The sequence below is a fragment of the Oncorhynchus kisutch genome, linkage group LG1, assembly GCF_002021735.2.
Source record: "Oncorhynchus kisutch isolate 150728-3 linkage group LG1, Okis_V2, whole genome shotgun sequence".
Classification (NCBI taxonomy): Eukaryota; Metazoa; Chordata; class Actinopteri; order Salmoniformes; family Salmonidae; genus Oncorhynchus; species Oncorhynchus kisutch.
In genome coordinates, this window is record NC_034174.2 from 29,574,447 (window position 1) to 29,589,880 (window position 15,434).

Consider the following 15,434-nt stretch of genomic DNA (forward strand, 5'->3'; position numbering starts at 1 on the left):
CTTCAACTCAACCTTAAAGAAAAGGTTCACCCATTTTGAATGTTACATCATTTTGGTGCATCTCTGAGCGATGTTCTATCGATTCCCGGTGTCATTTCATGTTTTCATGTGTATTTGAGCTGTTTCATCATATGCGAAACTCGTCATACCGGCTGTATTTCTGCCTGCCTGAACCGCAATAGTTCAGATACACATGAAAACATGAAATGACCCCGGCAGCAGAAAAGAACAGGTTGATTTGCCACCTGACATCTGATTTTCCTAAATATTATAGATCTATGAAATGGAGATACGAGGGACTCATCAAACACACACATGGTCACCAGCGAGGTTTTACTGTCTTGCAAAATTGGTGCAAATCAGGTTTGTGGTATTAAAGTGCTGATATCTTCTAACCCCCAACAATGCAGTACACTGACGAGGCCTGATCAGCCAACCACAAGCAAATATCAATAAAATGCTCAGGAAGTGTGGGACAAGAACCTGTCACCTGGTGATTTTCATATGTTGGTGTCTCATTTCAAACATCTTCACATGCACCATCAATTTAAATGCAAATGCACCTCCGGAGTCATGCTGACAGCAACTGCACACCTGTGATGAGACCTGTAGTCTGGCACAGGACAGCCCAGGTATTCAGTTCACCACTCATCACAATACAGGAGACACAGGAGGTGCAGACAGACTGATAGAACAGTTCTCCCCATTGACTCGCTGGGCTGTGAAAGTACCCATACAGGTGAGCCTCTCCGTCACTCTGTAACTGGTTGGCAATAATTATCTCCAATCTCTCACAGCATCAGCTGCTGACTCTGTCTCTTCTTTATCTCTCTCCCTTTCACCCTTTATTTCTCTATCAATGCATCTCTTTAAACTCATTTGTTGATGCCTTTTTTACTCTCTGATGTTTGCCATGTCCTCTCAACATGTCTCTTCCTGCCCTCAGCAGCATGGCAGTGCCATTGAGACTGCTGGTTCTATGCTGGCTGTTTGGAGCAGGGTGTAGTCAGAGCTCTCCACCATGGTTCCAGAACATCACTACAACTCTGTTCAACTCCTCGGGAGACATCCTCCTCGGGGGGCTCTTCCCCATCAATGATCTCACCAGCAACTTGAGCCAGAGAGTAGAGCCGGACAGCATTAGCTGTGACAGGTACAGTAACACAAGACCCCCTTATAATGAATGATTAATGTACTTTTGTCTGAATATGACGTTTGTTCTATGTCTAGTGCCTTTATACTGTAATCGTATTCGCAGATTCCACATGTTTCATTCAAATTATTGCTTGCTTCTAATATGTTTGAATCATCTGATCATGGAGAGCACTATAACAGCCCGTCCCTGTCCTGTGTTTGGCATGGCAGTATTAATACGTTTGGTTTGGGTATGGCCCTGGTGATGAAGTACACAGTGGATGAGATCAACGCCAACTCCACCCTACTCCCTGGCATCAGGCTGGGCTATGAGATTTTCGACACCTGCAAGCAGTCTGCCGTCATCGTGAAGCCCACCCTCTTCTTCCTCACAGAGGGCTCCAGCCGGGAGCTGGCCATCATGTGTAACTACACGGACTACGTGACGCGTGTGGTGGCTGTCATCGGCCCTTCCACCTCAGAGATGGTCTCAGTCATAGGAAAACTACTGGGATTCTTCCTCATGCCACAGGTTTGTTTGGTCACATGTTGGAAAGTTGTCTATCAATGCAAACAATAACATCCTCAAACAATGAAGAACACAGCTTTTCCCCTCTACAACAAAATCCCTTAAATGTCATTTGGATTGAACTGTGTGCTGTGGTGAAACTAAGATGAACATATGAGATACAACTGCAATGAGTATAGACATAACCATTTGTTTTTAATCTACTGTTGTTTCATCTGTTTCATTACCATGTGCCCCCTGTAGATCAGCTACAGTGCCACCAGTGACAAGTTCAGTGACAAGAGTCTGTACCCATCGTTCCTGCGCACAGTTCCCAGTGACAAGAGGCAGGTGGAGGCCATGGTGCGTCTGATGAACAGGTTCCAGTGGAACTGGGTAGCTGTCGTGGGCAGTGAGGATGAGTATGGACGTCAGGGCCAGCGCCAGTTTTCTACCGTGGCAGCAGAGAGCTCCATCTGTGTGGCGTACGAGGGGTTAATCCCCATCTATAGAGACCCACAGCCTGTGGTCAGAGAGATGCTGGACCGCATCATAGAGAGCAAAGTGGGTGTGGTGGTGGTGTTCTCTCTCTCCCAGCCCGCCAGAGCCTTCTTTACTGAGGTCAGTAAAGACAGCAAGTCACACAAGAGGTCTAGAGAATTTGACAAAGTTGTAAAAGGTTTCTCAGAAGCTTTTCAAAAAGCTTTATGCAGCCGTTGGTTTGACTGCTTTTAAGTACAGTAATGCTATTCATTTATAGCATCTAAATTCAGATTAGAGGTATGCACTAATACCAGTGGAGGCTGGTGGGAGGAGCTATAGGAGGACAGACTCATTGTAATTGCTGGAATGGAATAAATGGAACAGAGTCAAATGTGGTTTCCAGATGTTTGTTGTGTTTGATACCGTTCCATTCATTGCATTCCAGCCATTGCAATGAGCCATCCTCCTATAGCTTCTCCCACCAGCCTCCTCTGAATAATACATTTGTCTGTAAGAACTGGGGCAACGTAAGATCCCAACATGCTGTTTGTGATCAGGTAATCAGGAGGAATCTGACAGGGGTCTGGGTGGCCAGCGATGCGTGGGCCCTGAACAGTGACTTGTCAACTCTCCCAAACATCCACACTGTGGGCACTATCATTGCCTTCACAGTCCACAGCCAGATCCTGGGCCTGCTCACACCCTACACCAGGGAACTCTTCTCCAGGATCAGAGAGGAGAGGGCCAGGCAGCCCTCACCAGGTCCAGATACAGAGCCAACCCATAGTATGAACCCATGCCCAGACTGCTGGAACCTGTCCCTAGACAACATAAGTCTAGTGACAAAGCCCATACTGCAGAGGTCAGCTTTCAGGGTCTATGCTGCCATCTACAGTGTTGCACACGCACTGCACACCATGTTCAGGTGCAATGCTAAGAGCTGCCTGAGGGACACTAAAAGCAAACTCTACCCCTGGCAGGTACATTCTCTCTCAGTTTTTTTCTCTCCAAACATTGATTAAGTGAAGCTGTGAAAGGTACTTTATACATGCAATGAAAAAATATAAATAACACATTGACTGACACCCGGCAGCTGTTGGAGGTGCTCAAGGAGGTTAACTTCAGTCTAAATGGAAGTCATTTTGAGTTTGACAGTAATGGAAACCCAAACATTGGCTACAACGTACTACAGTGGGTCTGGGGAAACAACAGTCTGAGTTTCAAAGATGTCGGCACTTTCTATGAGAACCTGTCAATCAATAACACCCTCATCCAATGGCATACAGTATGTGCTAAGGTAATTTCCACCCGCATCTCCTCATCAAACGTTATGTTGCACTTTGTCAGCTTTTCACATTTTCCCCTCTGGAACTAAACATTTCAATGTGCCAGCTACGCTCTGCAAAGTGGTTCTCTCTGACACCTCCTCTGCTGCAGGCCCCTGAGTCTACCTGTTCCTCTGAGTGTGGCCCTGGCCAGGTGCGCAGAGTGAAAGGCTTCCATTCCTGCTGCTTTGACTGTATTGACTGTTTACCGGGCACCTTCCAGAATGGCAGAAGTGGGTGATTCACAGACTTCCATCAATCTAAGCATTAAAACTCGATAAATCTTGAGATTATGTTTTGTAGATTTATTTGATATTTTTCTCTAGCGACATGGACATCAGCTTTACACTTTTCTCACATGCTGACAAACGTTGCATAAAAAAATGCTACGTAAAAATAATACATCTACAAAACTGAAAGGTGTGAGTGGTGGCGTTATAAAACTGGCCTTAAGACGTTCTACTTTTATCAGGTTCTATAATTCTAACTACATGTCTCTGCTCCCTCTCTGACTCCAGTGGACATCCAGTGTACCCAGTGTCTAGAGGGCCAGTGGTCCCTGGTACGTAGCACCAACTGCACCGAGCCTACCTTTGACTTCCTAACCTGGGGCCAGCCTGAGTCCTTGGGGCTGCTGCTGGCCATGCTGGTGCTGCTGGCCTGTCAGGGGGCTGTGGGGGTCCTGTTCCTGCAGCACCGAGGTTCTCCGCTGGTGAGGGCCTCTGGGGGGCCCCTGGGTGGTGTGTCCCTACTCAGCATGATGGGGGGCTGTGCCTGCCTGCTGCTGTTCCTGGTCCGGCCAGGGGACATGGTGTGTCGTCTGCAGCTTCCCCTCAGCTCCATCTTCCACACGGTCACCTTGTCCACCATCTTAGCCTTCTCACTGCAGGTAAAGCCTAGACCTGTAGAACACCAGACAAACATGAATCATTGAGATATTATACATCCACACTATATGACCAAAAGTATGTGGACATCTGCACCGTCGAACATCTCCTTCCAAAATCATGGGCATTAATACGGAATTGTTCCCCCCTTTGCTTCTATAACAGCCTCCACTCTTCAGGTTAGGCTTTCTCCTAGATGTTGGAACATTGCTGCGGGGACTTGCTTCCATTCAGCCAAAGAGCATTAGTGAGGTTGGGCACTGACATTGGGCGATTAGGCCTGGCTCGCTGTCACGGTTCCAATTCATCCCAAAGGTGTTTGATGGGGTTGAGGTCAGGGCTTTGTGCAGGCCAGTCATTTTGTCCCACACCGATCTCAACAAACCATTTCTGTATGGACCTTGCTTCGTGCACGGGGGCCCGTCCAGCTACTCATTGGACCCTGTGATCAATTGGCTACGCATGCCTCTCCCTAATGTCAATATGCCTGGTCCATTGCTGTTTTGGTTAGTAATTATTGTCTTATTTCACCTCCAGCCCTGCATAATATGCCTCAGCTAACCCTCTTGTCCTACCTCCCACACATGCGGTGACCACACCTGGTTTAATTGATGTCTCTAGAGACAATACCTCTCTCATCGTCACTCAATGCCTAGGTTTATCTCCACTGTCTTCACATCCTACCATACCTTTGTCTGTACATTATGCACTATTCTACCGTGCCCAGAAACCTGCTCCTTTTACTCTCTGTTCCGAACGTACTAGACGACCAGTTCTTATAGCCCTTAGCCGAACCCTTATCATACTCCTCCTCTGCTCCTTTGGTGATGTAGAGGTTAATCCAGGCCCTGCAGTGCCTAGCTCCACTCCCATTCCCCAGGCGCTCTCATTTGTTGACTTCTGTAACCGTAAAAGCCTTGGTTTCATGCATGTTAACATTAGAAGCCTCCTCCATAAGTTTGTTTTATTCACTGCTTTAGCGCACTCTGCCAACCCGGATGTCCTAGCCGTGTCTGAATCCTGGTTTAGGAAGGCCACAAAAAAAACTGAAATTTCCATCCCTAACTATAACATTTTCCGACAAGATAGAACTGCCAAAGGGGGCGGAGTTGCAATCTACCTCAGATATAGCCTACAGAGTTTGTCATACTATCCAGGTGTGTGCCCAAACAATTTGAGTTTCTACTTTAAAAATCCACCTTTCCAGAAACAAATCTCTCACAGTTGCTGCTTGCTATAGACCACCTTCTGCCCCCAGCTGTCCCTGGACAGCATATGTGAATTGATTGCCCCCCATCTATCTTCAGAGCTTGTGCTGTTAGGTGACCTAAACTGGGACATGCATAACATCCCGGCCATCCAACAATCTAAGCTTGATGCCCTCAATCTCACACAAATGATCAATGAACCTACCAGGTACAACCACAAATCTGTAAACACTGGCACCCTCATAGATATCATCCTAACCAACCTGCCCTCCAAATACACCTCTGCTGTCTTCAACCAGGATCTCAGCGATCACTGCCTCATTGCTTGCGTCCGTAATGGGTTTGCGGTCAAACGACCACCCATCATCACTGTCAAACGCTCCCTAAAACACTTCAGCGAGCAGGCCTTTCTAATCGACCTGGCCCGGGTATCCTGGAAGGATATTGACCTCATTTCGTCAGTAGAAGATGCCTGGTTACTCTTTAAAAGTGCTTTCCTCACAATCTTAAATATGCATGCCCAATTCAAAAAATGTAGATCCAGGAACAGATATAGCCCGTGGTTCACTCCAGACCTGACTGCCCTTGACCAGCACAAAAACATCCTGTGGTGTACGGCATTAGCATTGAATAGCCCCCAGGGAGGGAACTGAAAAGTCAGGAACCAATATACTCAGTCAGTTGCTGACTGAAAAGTCAGGAACCAATATACTCAGTCAGTTAGGAAAGCTAAGGCTAGCATTTTCAAACAGAAATTTGTATCCTGTAGCACCAACTCCAAAAGGTTTTTGGGCACTGTAAAGTCCATGGAGAATAAGAGCACTTCCTCCTAGCTGCCTACTGCACTGAGGCTAGCAAACACTGTCACCACCGATAAATCTATGATAATCTATCATTTCAATAAGCATTTTTCTACGGCTGGCCATGCTTTCCACCTGGATACCCCCAATTCCCCCCCCCACTTCTCCTTCACCCAAATCCAGACAGCTGATGTTCTGAAAGAGCTGCAAAATCTGGATCCCTACAAATCAGCTGGGCTAGACAATCTCGACCCTCTCTTTCTAGAATGATCGGCTGAAATTATTGCAACCCCTATTACTAGCCTATTCAACCTCTCTTTCGTATCGTCTGAGATCTCCAAAGATTGGAGAGCTGCCATAGTCATCCCCTTCTTCAAAGGGGGAGACACTCTACACCCAAACTGCTACAGACCTATATCTATCCTACCCTGCCTTTCTAAGGTCTTCAAAAGCCAAGTTAACAAACAGATCACCGACCATTTCGAATACCACCATACCTTCTACGCAATGCAATCTGGTTTCCGAGCTGGTCATGGGTGCACCTTAGCCAAGCTCAAGGTCCTAAACAATATTATAACCGCCAGCAATAAGAGACAATACTGTGCAGCTGTATTCATCAACCTGGCCAAGGCTTTCGACTCTGTTAATCATCATATTCTTATCGGCAGACTCAACAGCTTTGGTTTCTCAAATGACTGCCTCGTATGGTTCACCAATTACTTCGCAGACAGAGTTCAGTGTGTCAAATCGGAGGGCATGTTGTCCCGACCTCTGGCATTCTCTATGGGGGTGCCACAGGGTTCAATTCTTGAGCCAACTCTTTTCTCTGTATAGATCAATGATGTCGCTCTTGCTGCTGGTGTCTCTGATCCACCCCTACGCAGACAACACAATTTAGTATACTTCTGGACCTTCTTTGGACACTGTTAACTAACCTCCAGACAAACTTCAATGCCATACAACTCCTTCTGTGGACTCCAACTGCTCTTAAATGCAAGTAAAACTAAATACATGCTCTTCAACCAATCGCTGCCCGCACCAGCCCGCCTGTCCAGCATCACTACTCTGGACGGTTCTGACTTAGAATATGTGGACAACTACAAATACTTAGGTGTCTGGTTAGACTGTAAACTCTCCTTCCAGACTCACATTAAGCATCTCCAATCCAAAATTAAATCTAGAATCGGCTTTCTATTTCGCAAAAAATCATCCTTCACTCATGCTGCCAAACATACCCTCGTAAAACTGACTATCCTGCTGATTCTTGACTTCGGCAATGTCATTTACAAAATACCCTCCAACACTCTACTCAGGAAATCGGATGCAGTCTATCACAGTGCAATCCGTTTTGCCACCAAAGCCCCATATACTACCCACCACTGCGACCTGTATGCTCTCGTTAGCTGGCCCTCGCTTCATATTTGTTGCCAAATCCACTGGCTCCAGGTCATCTATAAGTCTTTGCCAGGTACAGCCCCGCCTTATCTCGGCTCACTGGTCACCATAGCAGCATCCACCCATAGCACGTGCTCCAGCAGGTATATTTCACTGGTCACCCCTAAAGCAAATTGAAAAAATCATTGAAGCTGGAAGCTCATATCTCCCTCACTAACTTTTGTCGTGGAAATTTCCTGTATTACCAAATCATGAGAGAGCAAACCACACACACACACAGAGTTATCATAAAGTCCATCTTTAATTATATGAGCTTCACCATAGCCCTGTGACTCTCAGATCAATTCAGTGTCCATAAATTAATTATTTGAGAGTGCTTACGAAACAGTCCTTAGTATCATTTATAGCCAAGACACACCCATCAAAACTCACACGACAAATAACATATCTTAGGAACATTACACAAAGAACCTTTTACCAGAAAAAAGGAGTATCCTATAGCCAGACAGCATTAGCTATAAATTATCATTCAGTTTGCTGAACTTTTCCCACATAAGCATACTTATACAAATTGATAAAACCTCTTATTTATCAATGTTACCTAAAGAATTCTGATTCTTCCACAACACCAGCTGTCAGAGCAGCTCACAGATCACTGCACCTGTAAGTAGCCCATCCATCTACCTCATCCCCATACTGTTCTTTTGTTTTCTCTCCTTTGCACCCCAGTATCTCTATTTGCACATTCATCTTCTGCACATCTATCACTCCACTGTTTAATTGGTACATTTAAATTATTTCGCCACTATGGCCTATTTATTGCCTTACCTCCCTTATCTTACCTCATTTGCACACACTGTACATATACTTTTTTTCTATTGTGTTATTGACTGTATGTTTGTTTATTCCATGTGTAACTCTGTGTTGTTGTTTGTGTAGCACTAATTTGCTTTATCTTGGCCAGGTCGCAGTTGTAAATGAAAACTTGTTCTCAACTAGCCTACCTGGTTAAATAAAAATTGTATGCTGTAGCATTAAGATTTCCCTTCCCCAGAACTAAGGGGCCTAGACCGAACCATGAAAAACAGCCCGGGATCATTATTCTTCCTCCACCAAACTGTACAGTTGGCACTATGCATTCAGGCAGGTAGCGTTCTCCTGGCATCCCCGAAACCCAGATTCTGGCATCCCAGAAACCTAGCTTTACACCACTCCACCCGACGTTTGGCAATGTGCATGGTGATTTTAGGCTCGTGTGCGGCTGTTTGGCCATGGAAACATTTCATGAAACTCCCGACTAACAGTTCTTGTGCTGATGTTGCTTCCAGAGGCAGTTTGGAACTCCAGATGCAGTTCCAGAGGCAGTTTGGTAATGAGTCCAGAGGCAGTCCAGAAGCAATTCCAGAGGCAGTTTGGTAATGAGTCCAGAGGCAGTCCAGAAGCAATTCCAGAGGCAGTTTGGTAATGAGTCCAGAGGCAGTCCAGAAGCAATTCCAGAGGCAGTTTGGTAGTGTGTTTTGCAAACCGAGAACAGACTATTTTTACGTGCTTCAGCACTCGGCGGGCCTGCTCGATGAACTTGTGTGGCCTACAACTTCATGGCTGTGCCTTTGTTGCTCCTAGAAGTTTCCACTTCACAATAACAGCACTTACAGTTGACCGGGGCAGCTTTAGTATGGCAGACATTTGAGGAACTGACTTGATGGAAAGGTGGCATCCTATAACGGTGCCACGTTGAAAGTCACTGAGCTATGCAGTAAGATCATTCTACTGCCAATGTTTGTCTATGGAGGTTGCATGGCTGTTTGCTCGATTTTATACACCTGTCAGCAATGGGTGTGACTGAAATAGCCAAATCCACTAAAACATAATTTTCTATATACAGTAAAGTGTAAACAGGTTTTCTTTGATGTAAAAGAAAACCAACAGTCCAGGAGACATTTGAATGAATATGAGTGAAGAAGACCCAGAGTATCTTGAATCGAAGATTAGCTAATTGTCCATCCTCCCCCCTCTTTTTACAGATTGTGTATGTGACCGAGTTCCCTGAAAAGGCTCCGTCTCATCTGGATACACTGAGAGGCCCTGGAGGCTGGCTGCTGGTACTGGCCTGCTGTGGTGTGCAGGCAGGGATCTGTGGCTATTATGTCCAGGAGGGGCCCTCTTTATCCCGGTACCTGGCCAAGATAAAGGTGACCTTTGTGAGAAAGTTCCTACGATGCCCTGTGGAGCCTATCTTATGTCTTGGCCTGATGCAGGGCTTCAATGGCCTCCTCGCCCTCATATCCTTCATGTGCACCTTCATGGCTGTGAAGCCCATTCGACAATACAACCTGGCCAGAGATATCACCTTCTCCACCCTGACCTACTGTGTGGTTTGGGTGGTCTTCATCCCCATCTACACTGGTCTGAATGACAAGGAACGCTCCATTGTCCATGTATCTGTCAGTTTGCTCAGTAACATGGGGCTGATGGCAGCCTACTATCTGCCAAAATGTCACCTGCTGCTGAAGAAACCTGAGCTCAACACAGCAGAGCATTTCCGTACCTTCCTCGAGGGAGCTCCAGGAACTCAAGAGGAACAGGACCAGGGACCTGCAGGGGAGGGACAAGTATCAGGGAAGGGACAGGTATCAGGGGAGGGACAGGTATCAGGGGAGGGACAGGTATCAGGGGAGGGACAGGTATCAGGGGAGGGACAGGTATCAGGGGAGGGACAAGTATCAGGGGAGGGACAGGTATCAGGGAAGGGACAGGTATCAGGGAAGGGACAGGTATCAGGGAAGGGACAGGTATCAGGGAAGGGACAGGTATCAGGGGAGGCACAGGGACAGTGAAATGTATTATGTTTAATGTTTCAATAATATATACAATTTAATTTAGCATGTTATACATTTCATGTGCATGTATACTAGTTTGATTGAATGATTTCGGTTATTTATCTTTGCAGAAATTGTGAGTAAACGCACTGTAAAGGAGCAGGGCCATGCACAGACCTTTCAGGGGGTGCTCAAAATGAAAAATAAATAACATACCAAATATCTCTAACAATTTTTTGTTATTGCATAGGCCTATTTATTTCTGCAACAACACACTCATCATCACAAACTGTAAGGAAGCTAGTAACAGTGCCTCCTAAAGATATGATTGACATTGGGAAAAGAGGATGGGCTATCAGCTGACCATTGATGTTGATGATTGATGTAAATATACTAGTTATGTAGCTCCATTTCCTTTGGTGATTGTGATTTACCTTTCTATATCTTTCTGCCTACCTCTACTGCGTGTACCAGACAACCAGACCAGATATTGATGATGATGAAGGCTAAATGAAGTGTTTATCAAATGTTATGATTATGTAGCAGTACTGTTGGTATTTAAACTAGCTAGTTAGCTACACATGATAGAACGGTGAGCGCATCTCTCAAGCCATGCATGTTTGCATACCAGGTACGAGCAATCTCCATAGAGCCCCACAGTGGAGGTGTCATAATACCCATAAAACCTAGAGATCAAACAGGGAAATGGTATCCAATCAATTTTCCACCATTCATTTTTCCCATAGGGAATTTTAGAATCACTTAAAATAAGGGCTGTGTTTTGTGTAGGCTTACCCTGGGGTAACGTTTTGATAACCATGTCAATCTCTCAAGAACAAGGGGACTTTTAGCAATATATTAGGCTCTATTTACTCTCAGATACGAGCTTGCTAAGGGTCAGATCGTAAGTTACTGGGGGAGGGGTGGTCCAAAATAGGGGAGGGTTGTCAAACTTGTTTTTTTTTGGCGGGGAGGGTTGTGTGATTTTTTTATTAGGCAATGGGGAGGGTAGTGATTTTTTTCCCTGGTTTACAATCGCTCTTCTGCTTGTCACGCCCTGACCTTAGAGAGCCGTTTTATTTCTCTATTTGGTGAGGTCAGGGTGTGATGTGGGGTGGGGATTCTATGTTTTGTATTTCTTTGTGTTTGGCCGCGTGTGGTTCCCAATCAGAGGCAGCTGTCGTTGTCTCTGATTGGGAATCATACTTAGGTAGCCTTTTCCCCACCTATGTTGTGGGATCTTGTTTTTGTACAGCTCTTGTAGCCTACGGAACAGTACGTTCGTTTTAGTTTCACTTTGTTATTTTGTTGCTGGTTCTCATTTAAATAAATATGATGACCACAAATTACGCTGCGCCTTGGTCTCCTTCATGCAACGCACGTTACAGAAGATCCCACCACAAAAAGACCAAGCAGCTGTCACGCCCTGACCTGAGATATCTCTGTTTTCTTTATATTTTGGTTAGGTCAGGGTGTGACTAGGGTGGATACGCAAATTTTGTATTGTCTAGGGTTTTTGTATGTCTAGGTGTTTTTGTATTTCTATGTTGGCCTGATATGGTTCTCAATCAGAGACAGCTGTTTATCATTGTCTCTGATTGGGGATCATATTTAGGTAGCCATTTCCCTTTTGTGTTTGGTGGGATCTTGTCTATGTGTAGTTGCCTGTCAGCACTCGTTTGTATAGCTTCACGTTTCGTTTTGTTATTTTGTTCAGTGTTTCATTCTTTAAATAAATAAGAATGTACGCATACCACACTGCGCCTTGGTCCGGTCCTTATAATGAACATGACAGCAGCGTTTTCTGAAGGAGTGGACATGGGAGGAGATACTGGAAGGCAAGGGTCCCTGGGTGCAGGCTGGAGAGTATCACCGTCCAAGGGAGGAGATAGAAGCAGCTAGAGCGGAACGGCGAGGATACGAGGAATTAGAGGAACGACAACTATACAAGGGGTCAAGGCACGGAAGCCCAAGAGGCAGCTCCAAAACATTTTATTTTTTTGGGGGGGGGCACGGGGAGATTGGCGGAGTCAGGGTTTAGACCTGAGCCAACTCCCCGTGCTTACCGTGGGGAGCGTGTGACCGGTCGGGCGCCGTGCTATGCGGTGATGTGCACCATGTCTCCAGTACGCAGTCGCAGCCCGGTACGCTATATACCAGCTCCCCGCATTGGACGGGCTAGAGTGGGCATCCAGCCAGGATGGATGGTGCTGGCTCAGCGCTCCTGGCCTCCAGTGCGTCTCTTCGGCCCAGGATATCCTGCGCCGGCTCTGCGCACTGTGTCTCAGGTGCGTCTGCACAGCCCAGTGCGTCCTGTGCTAGCTCCCCGCATTTGCCGGGCGAAAGAAACCATCAGGTCAGGACGGGTTGTGCCAGCTCTACACTTGAGACCTCCAGTGCGCCTCCACGGCCCAGTGTATCCGGTGCCTGCTCCACGCACCAGGCTGCCAGTGCATCTCCCCAGTCCGATGAGACCTGTTCCGATTCCACGTACCAGGCCTCCAGCATGTCTCCCCAGCCTGGTAAGCCCTGTGGCAGCTCCACGCACCAGGCTTCCAGTACGTCTCCTCAGTCCGGTGAAACCTGTTCCGGCTCCACGTAGGAAGCCTCTAGTGATGATCCATGGCACGAAGCCTCCAGTGATGATCCATGGCCCAAAGCCTCCGGTGATGATCCATGGCCCGAAGCCTCCGGTGATGATCCATGGCAGAAAGCCTCCAGTGATGATCCATGGCACGAAGCCTCCGGTGATGATCCATGGCACGAAGCCTCCAGTGATGATCCATGGCACGAAGCCTCCAGTGATGATCCATGGCACGAAGCCTCCAGTGATGATCCATGGTACGAAGCCTCCAGTGATGATCCATGGCACGAAGCCTCCAGTGATGATCCATTGCACGGAGGATCACTGGAGGATTTGGCTATTTCAGTCAAATGCGGCGACGGTCCCCAGTTCGGGGCCTGAGGTGACGGTCCCCAGTTCGGGGCCTGCGATGACGGTCCCCAGTCCGGGGCCTGCGGCGAGGGTCCCCAGTCCGGGGCCTGCGGAGAGGGTCCCCAGTCCGGGGCCTGCAGGGAGGGTCCCCAGTCCGGGGTCGGCGACGAGGGTCCCCGCACCAGAGGCGCCAACAAAGTGGTCGGAGCCAGAGGTGGAGCGGGGTCTACGCCCCAAACCGGAGCCGCCGCCAAGGGTAGATACCCACCCGGACCCTCCCCTATAGGTTCAGGTTTGTGGCCGTGAGTCCGCACCTTTGTGGGGGGTACTGTCACGGCCTGACCTCAGAGAGCCGTTTTATTTCTCAATTTGGTGAGGTCAGGGGTGGGCTTTCTATGTTCTGTATTTCTTTGTGTTTGGCCGAGTGTGGTTCCCAATCAGAGGCAGATGTCTATCATTGTCTCTGATTGGGAATCATACTTAGGTAGCATTTTTCCCACCTATGTTGTGGGATCTTGTTTTTGTACAGCTCTTGTAGCCTACGGAACGGTACATTCGTTTTGATTTCACTTTGTTATTTTGTTGCTGGTTCTCATTTAAATAAATATGATTACCACAAATTACGCTGCGCCTTGGTCTCCTTCAAACAACACACGTTACACTGCTTGTATTTTCCCTATAAACAATGGCTTTACTTACTTTTGATATCACCCTGATAAAGTTAAGAAACATTTGTGAAAGTTTGGTATGGTGTGGCTATTATTAGGCTTTAGCTAATGCTGGCCTATGATATGAAGGCAGTGCACCCCAGTGTAGTACTAATGTAGCTGGATTTGGCTGATTTTGGCTGATTTTTTTATGGAATATCTACATAGGCGTAAAGAGGCCCATTATCAGCAACCATCACTCCTGTGTTCCAATGGCATGTTGTGTAAGCTAATCCAAATGTATAATTTGAAAAGGCTAATTGATCATTAGAAAACCCTTTTGCAATTATGTTAGCACAGCTGAAAACTGTTCCCCTGATTAAAGAAGCAATAAAACTGGCCTTCTTTAGACTAGTTGAGTATCTGGAGCATAAGCATTTGTGGGTTAGATTACAGGCTCAAAATGGCCAGAAACAAAGACCTTTCTTCTGAAACTTGTCAGTCTATTCTTGCTCTGAGAAATGAAGGCTATTCCATGTGAGAAATTGCCAAGAAACTGAAGATCTCGTACAAAGCTGTATACTACACCCTCCACAGAACAGCACAAACTGGCTCTAACCAGAATACAGGAGTGGGAGGCCCGGGTGCACAACTGAGCAAGAGGACAAGTACATTAGAGTGTCTAGTTTGAGAAACAGACACCTCACAAGTCCTCAACTGGCAGCTTCATTAAATAGTACCAGCAAAACACCAGTCTCAACGTCAACAGTGAAGAGACGACTCCAGGATGATGGCCTTCTAGGTGGAGTTGCAAAGAAAAAGCCATATCTCAGCCACTGGCCAATAAAAATAAAATATTAAGATTGGCAAAAGAACACAGACAATGGACAAAGGAAGATTGGAAAAAAGTGTTATGGGCAGACAAATCTAAGTTTGAGGTGTTTGGATCACAAAAAAAGAACAAGATGAAAAGATGCTGGATGAGTGCTTGACACCATCTGTCAAGCATGGTGGAGGCAATGTGATGGTCTTGGGTGCTTTGGTGTTGGTAAAGTCATCGGATGGGGCCACAGTGTCTCCTGACCCCTCCTGTCTCAGCCTCCATTATTTATGCTGCAGTAGTTTATGTGTCGGGGGCTAGGGTCAGTTTGTTATATCTGGAGTACCTGTCCTATCCGGTGTCCTGTGTGAATTTAAGTATGCTCTCTCTAATTCTGTCTTTCTCTCTTTCTTTCTCTCTCCCTGAGGACCTGAGCCCTAGGACCATGCCTCAGGACTACCTGACATGATGAC

General features: G+C 46.7%; 1 protein-coding gene across 1 annotated transcript; it reads left to right on the forward strand.

The window, feature by feature from the left end:
• The first annotated feature begins 261 nt into the window (after nucleotides 1–261).
• LOC109874886 (taste receptor type 1 member 3-like) lies at nucleotides 262–10,577 on the forward strand. Its single transcript, XM_031833946.1, has 8 exons — nucleotides 262–1,153; nucleotides 1,366–1,666; nucleotides 1,907–2,263; nucleotides 2,683–3,105; nucleotides 3,219–3,422; nucleotides 3,563–3,683; nucleotides 3,969–4,339; nucleotides 9,765–10,577. The coding sequence occupies exons 1-8, from the start codon at nucleotides 927–929 to the stop codon at nucleotides 10,575–10,577; spliced, it is 2,817 nt and encodes a 938-aa protein (XP_031689806.1). The 5' UTR covers nucleotides 262–926.
• Nucleotides 10,578–15,434: the final 4,857 nt, after the last annotated feature.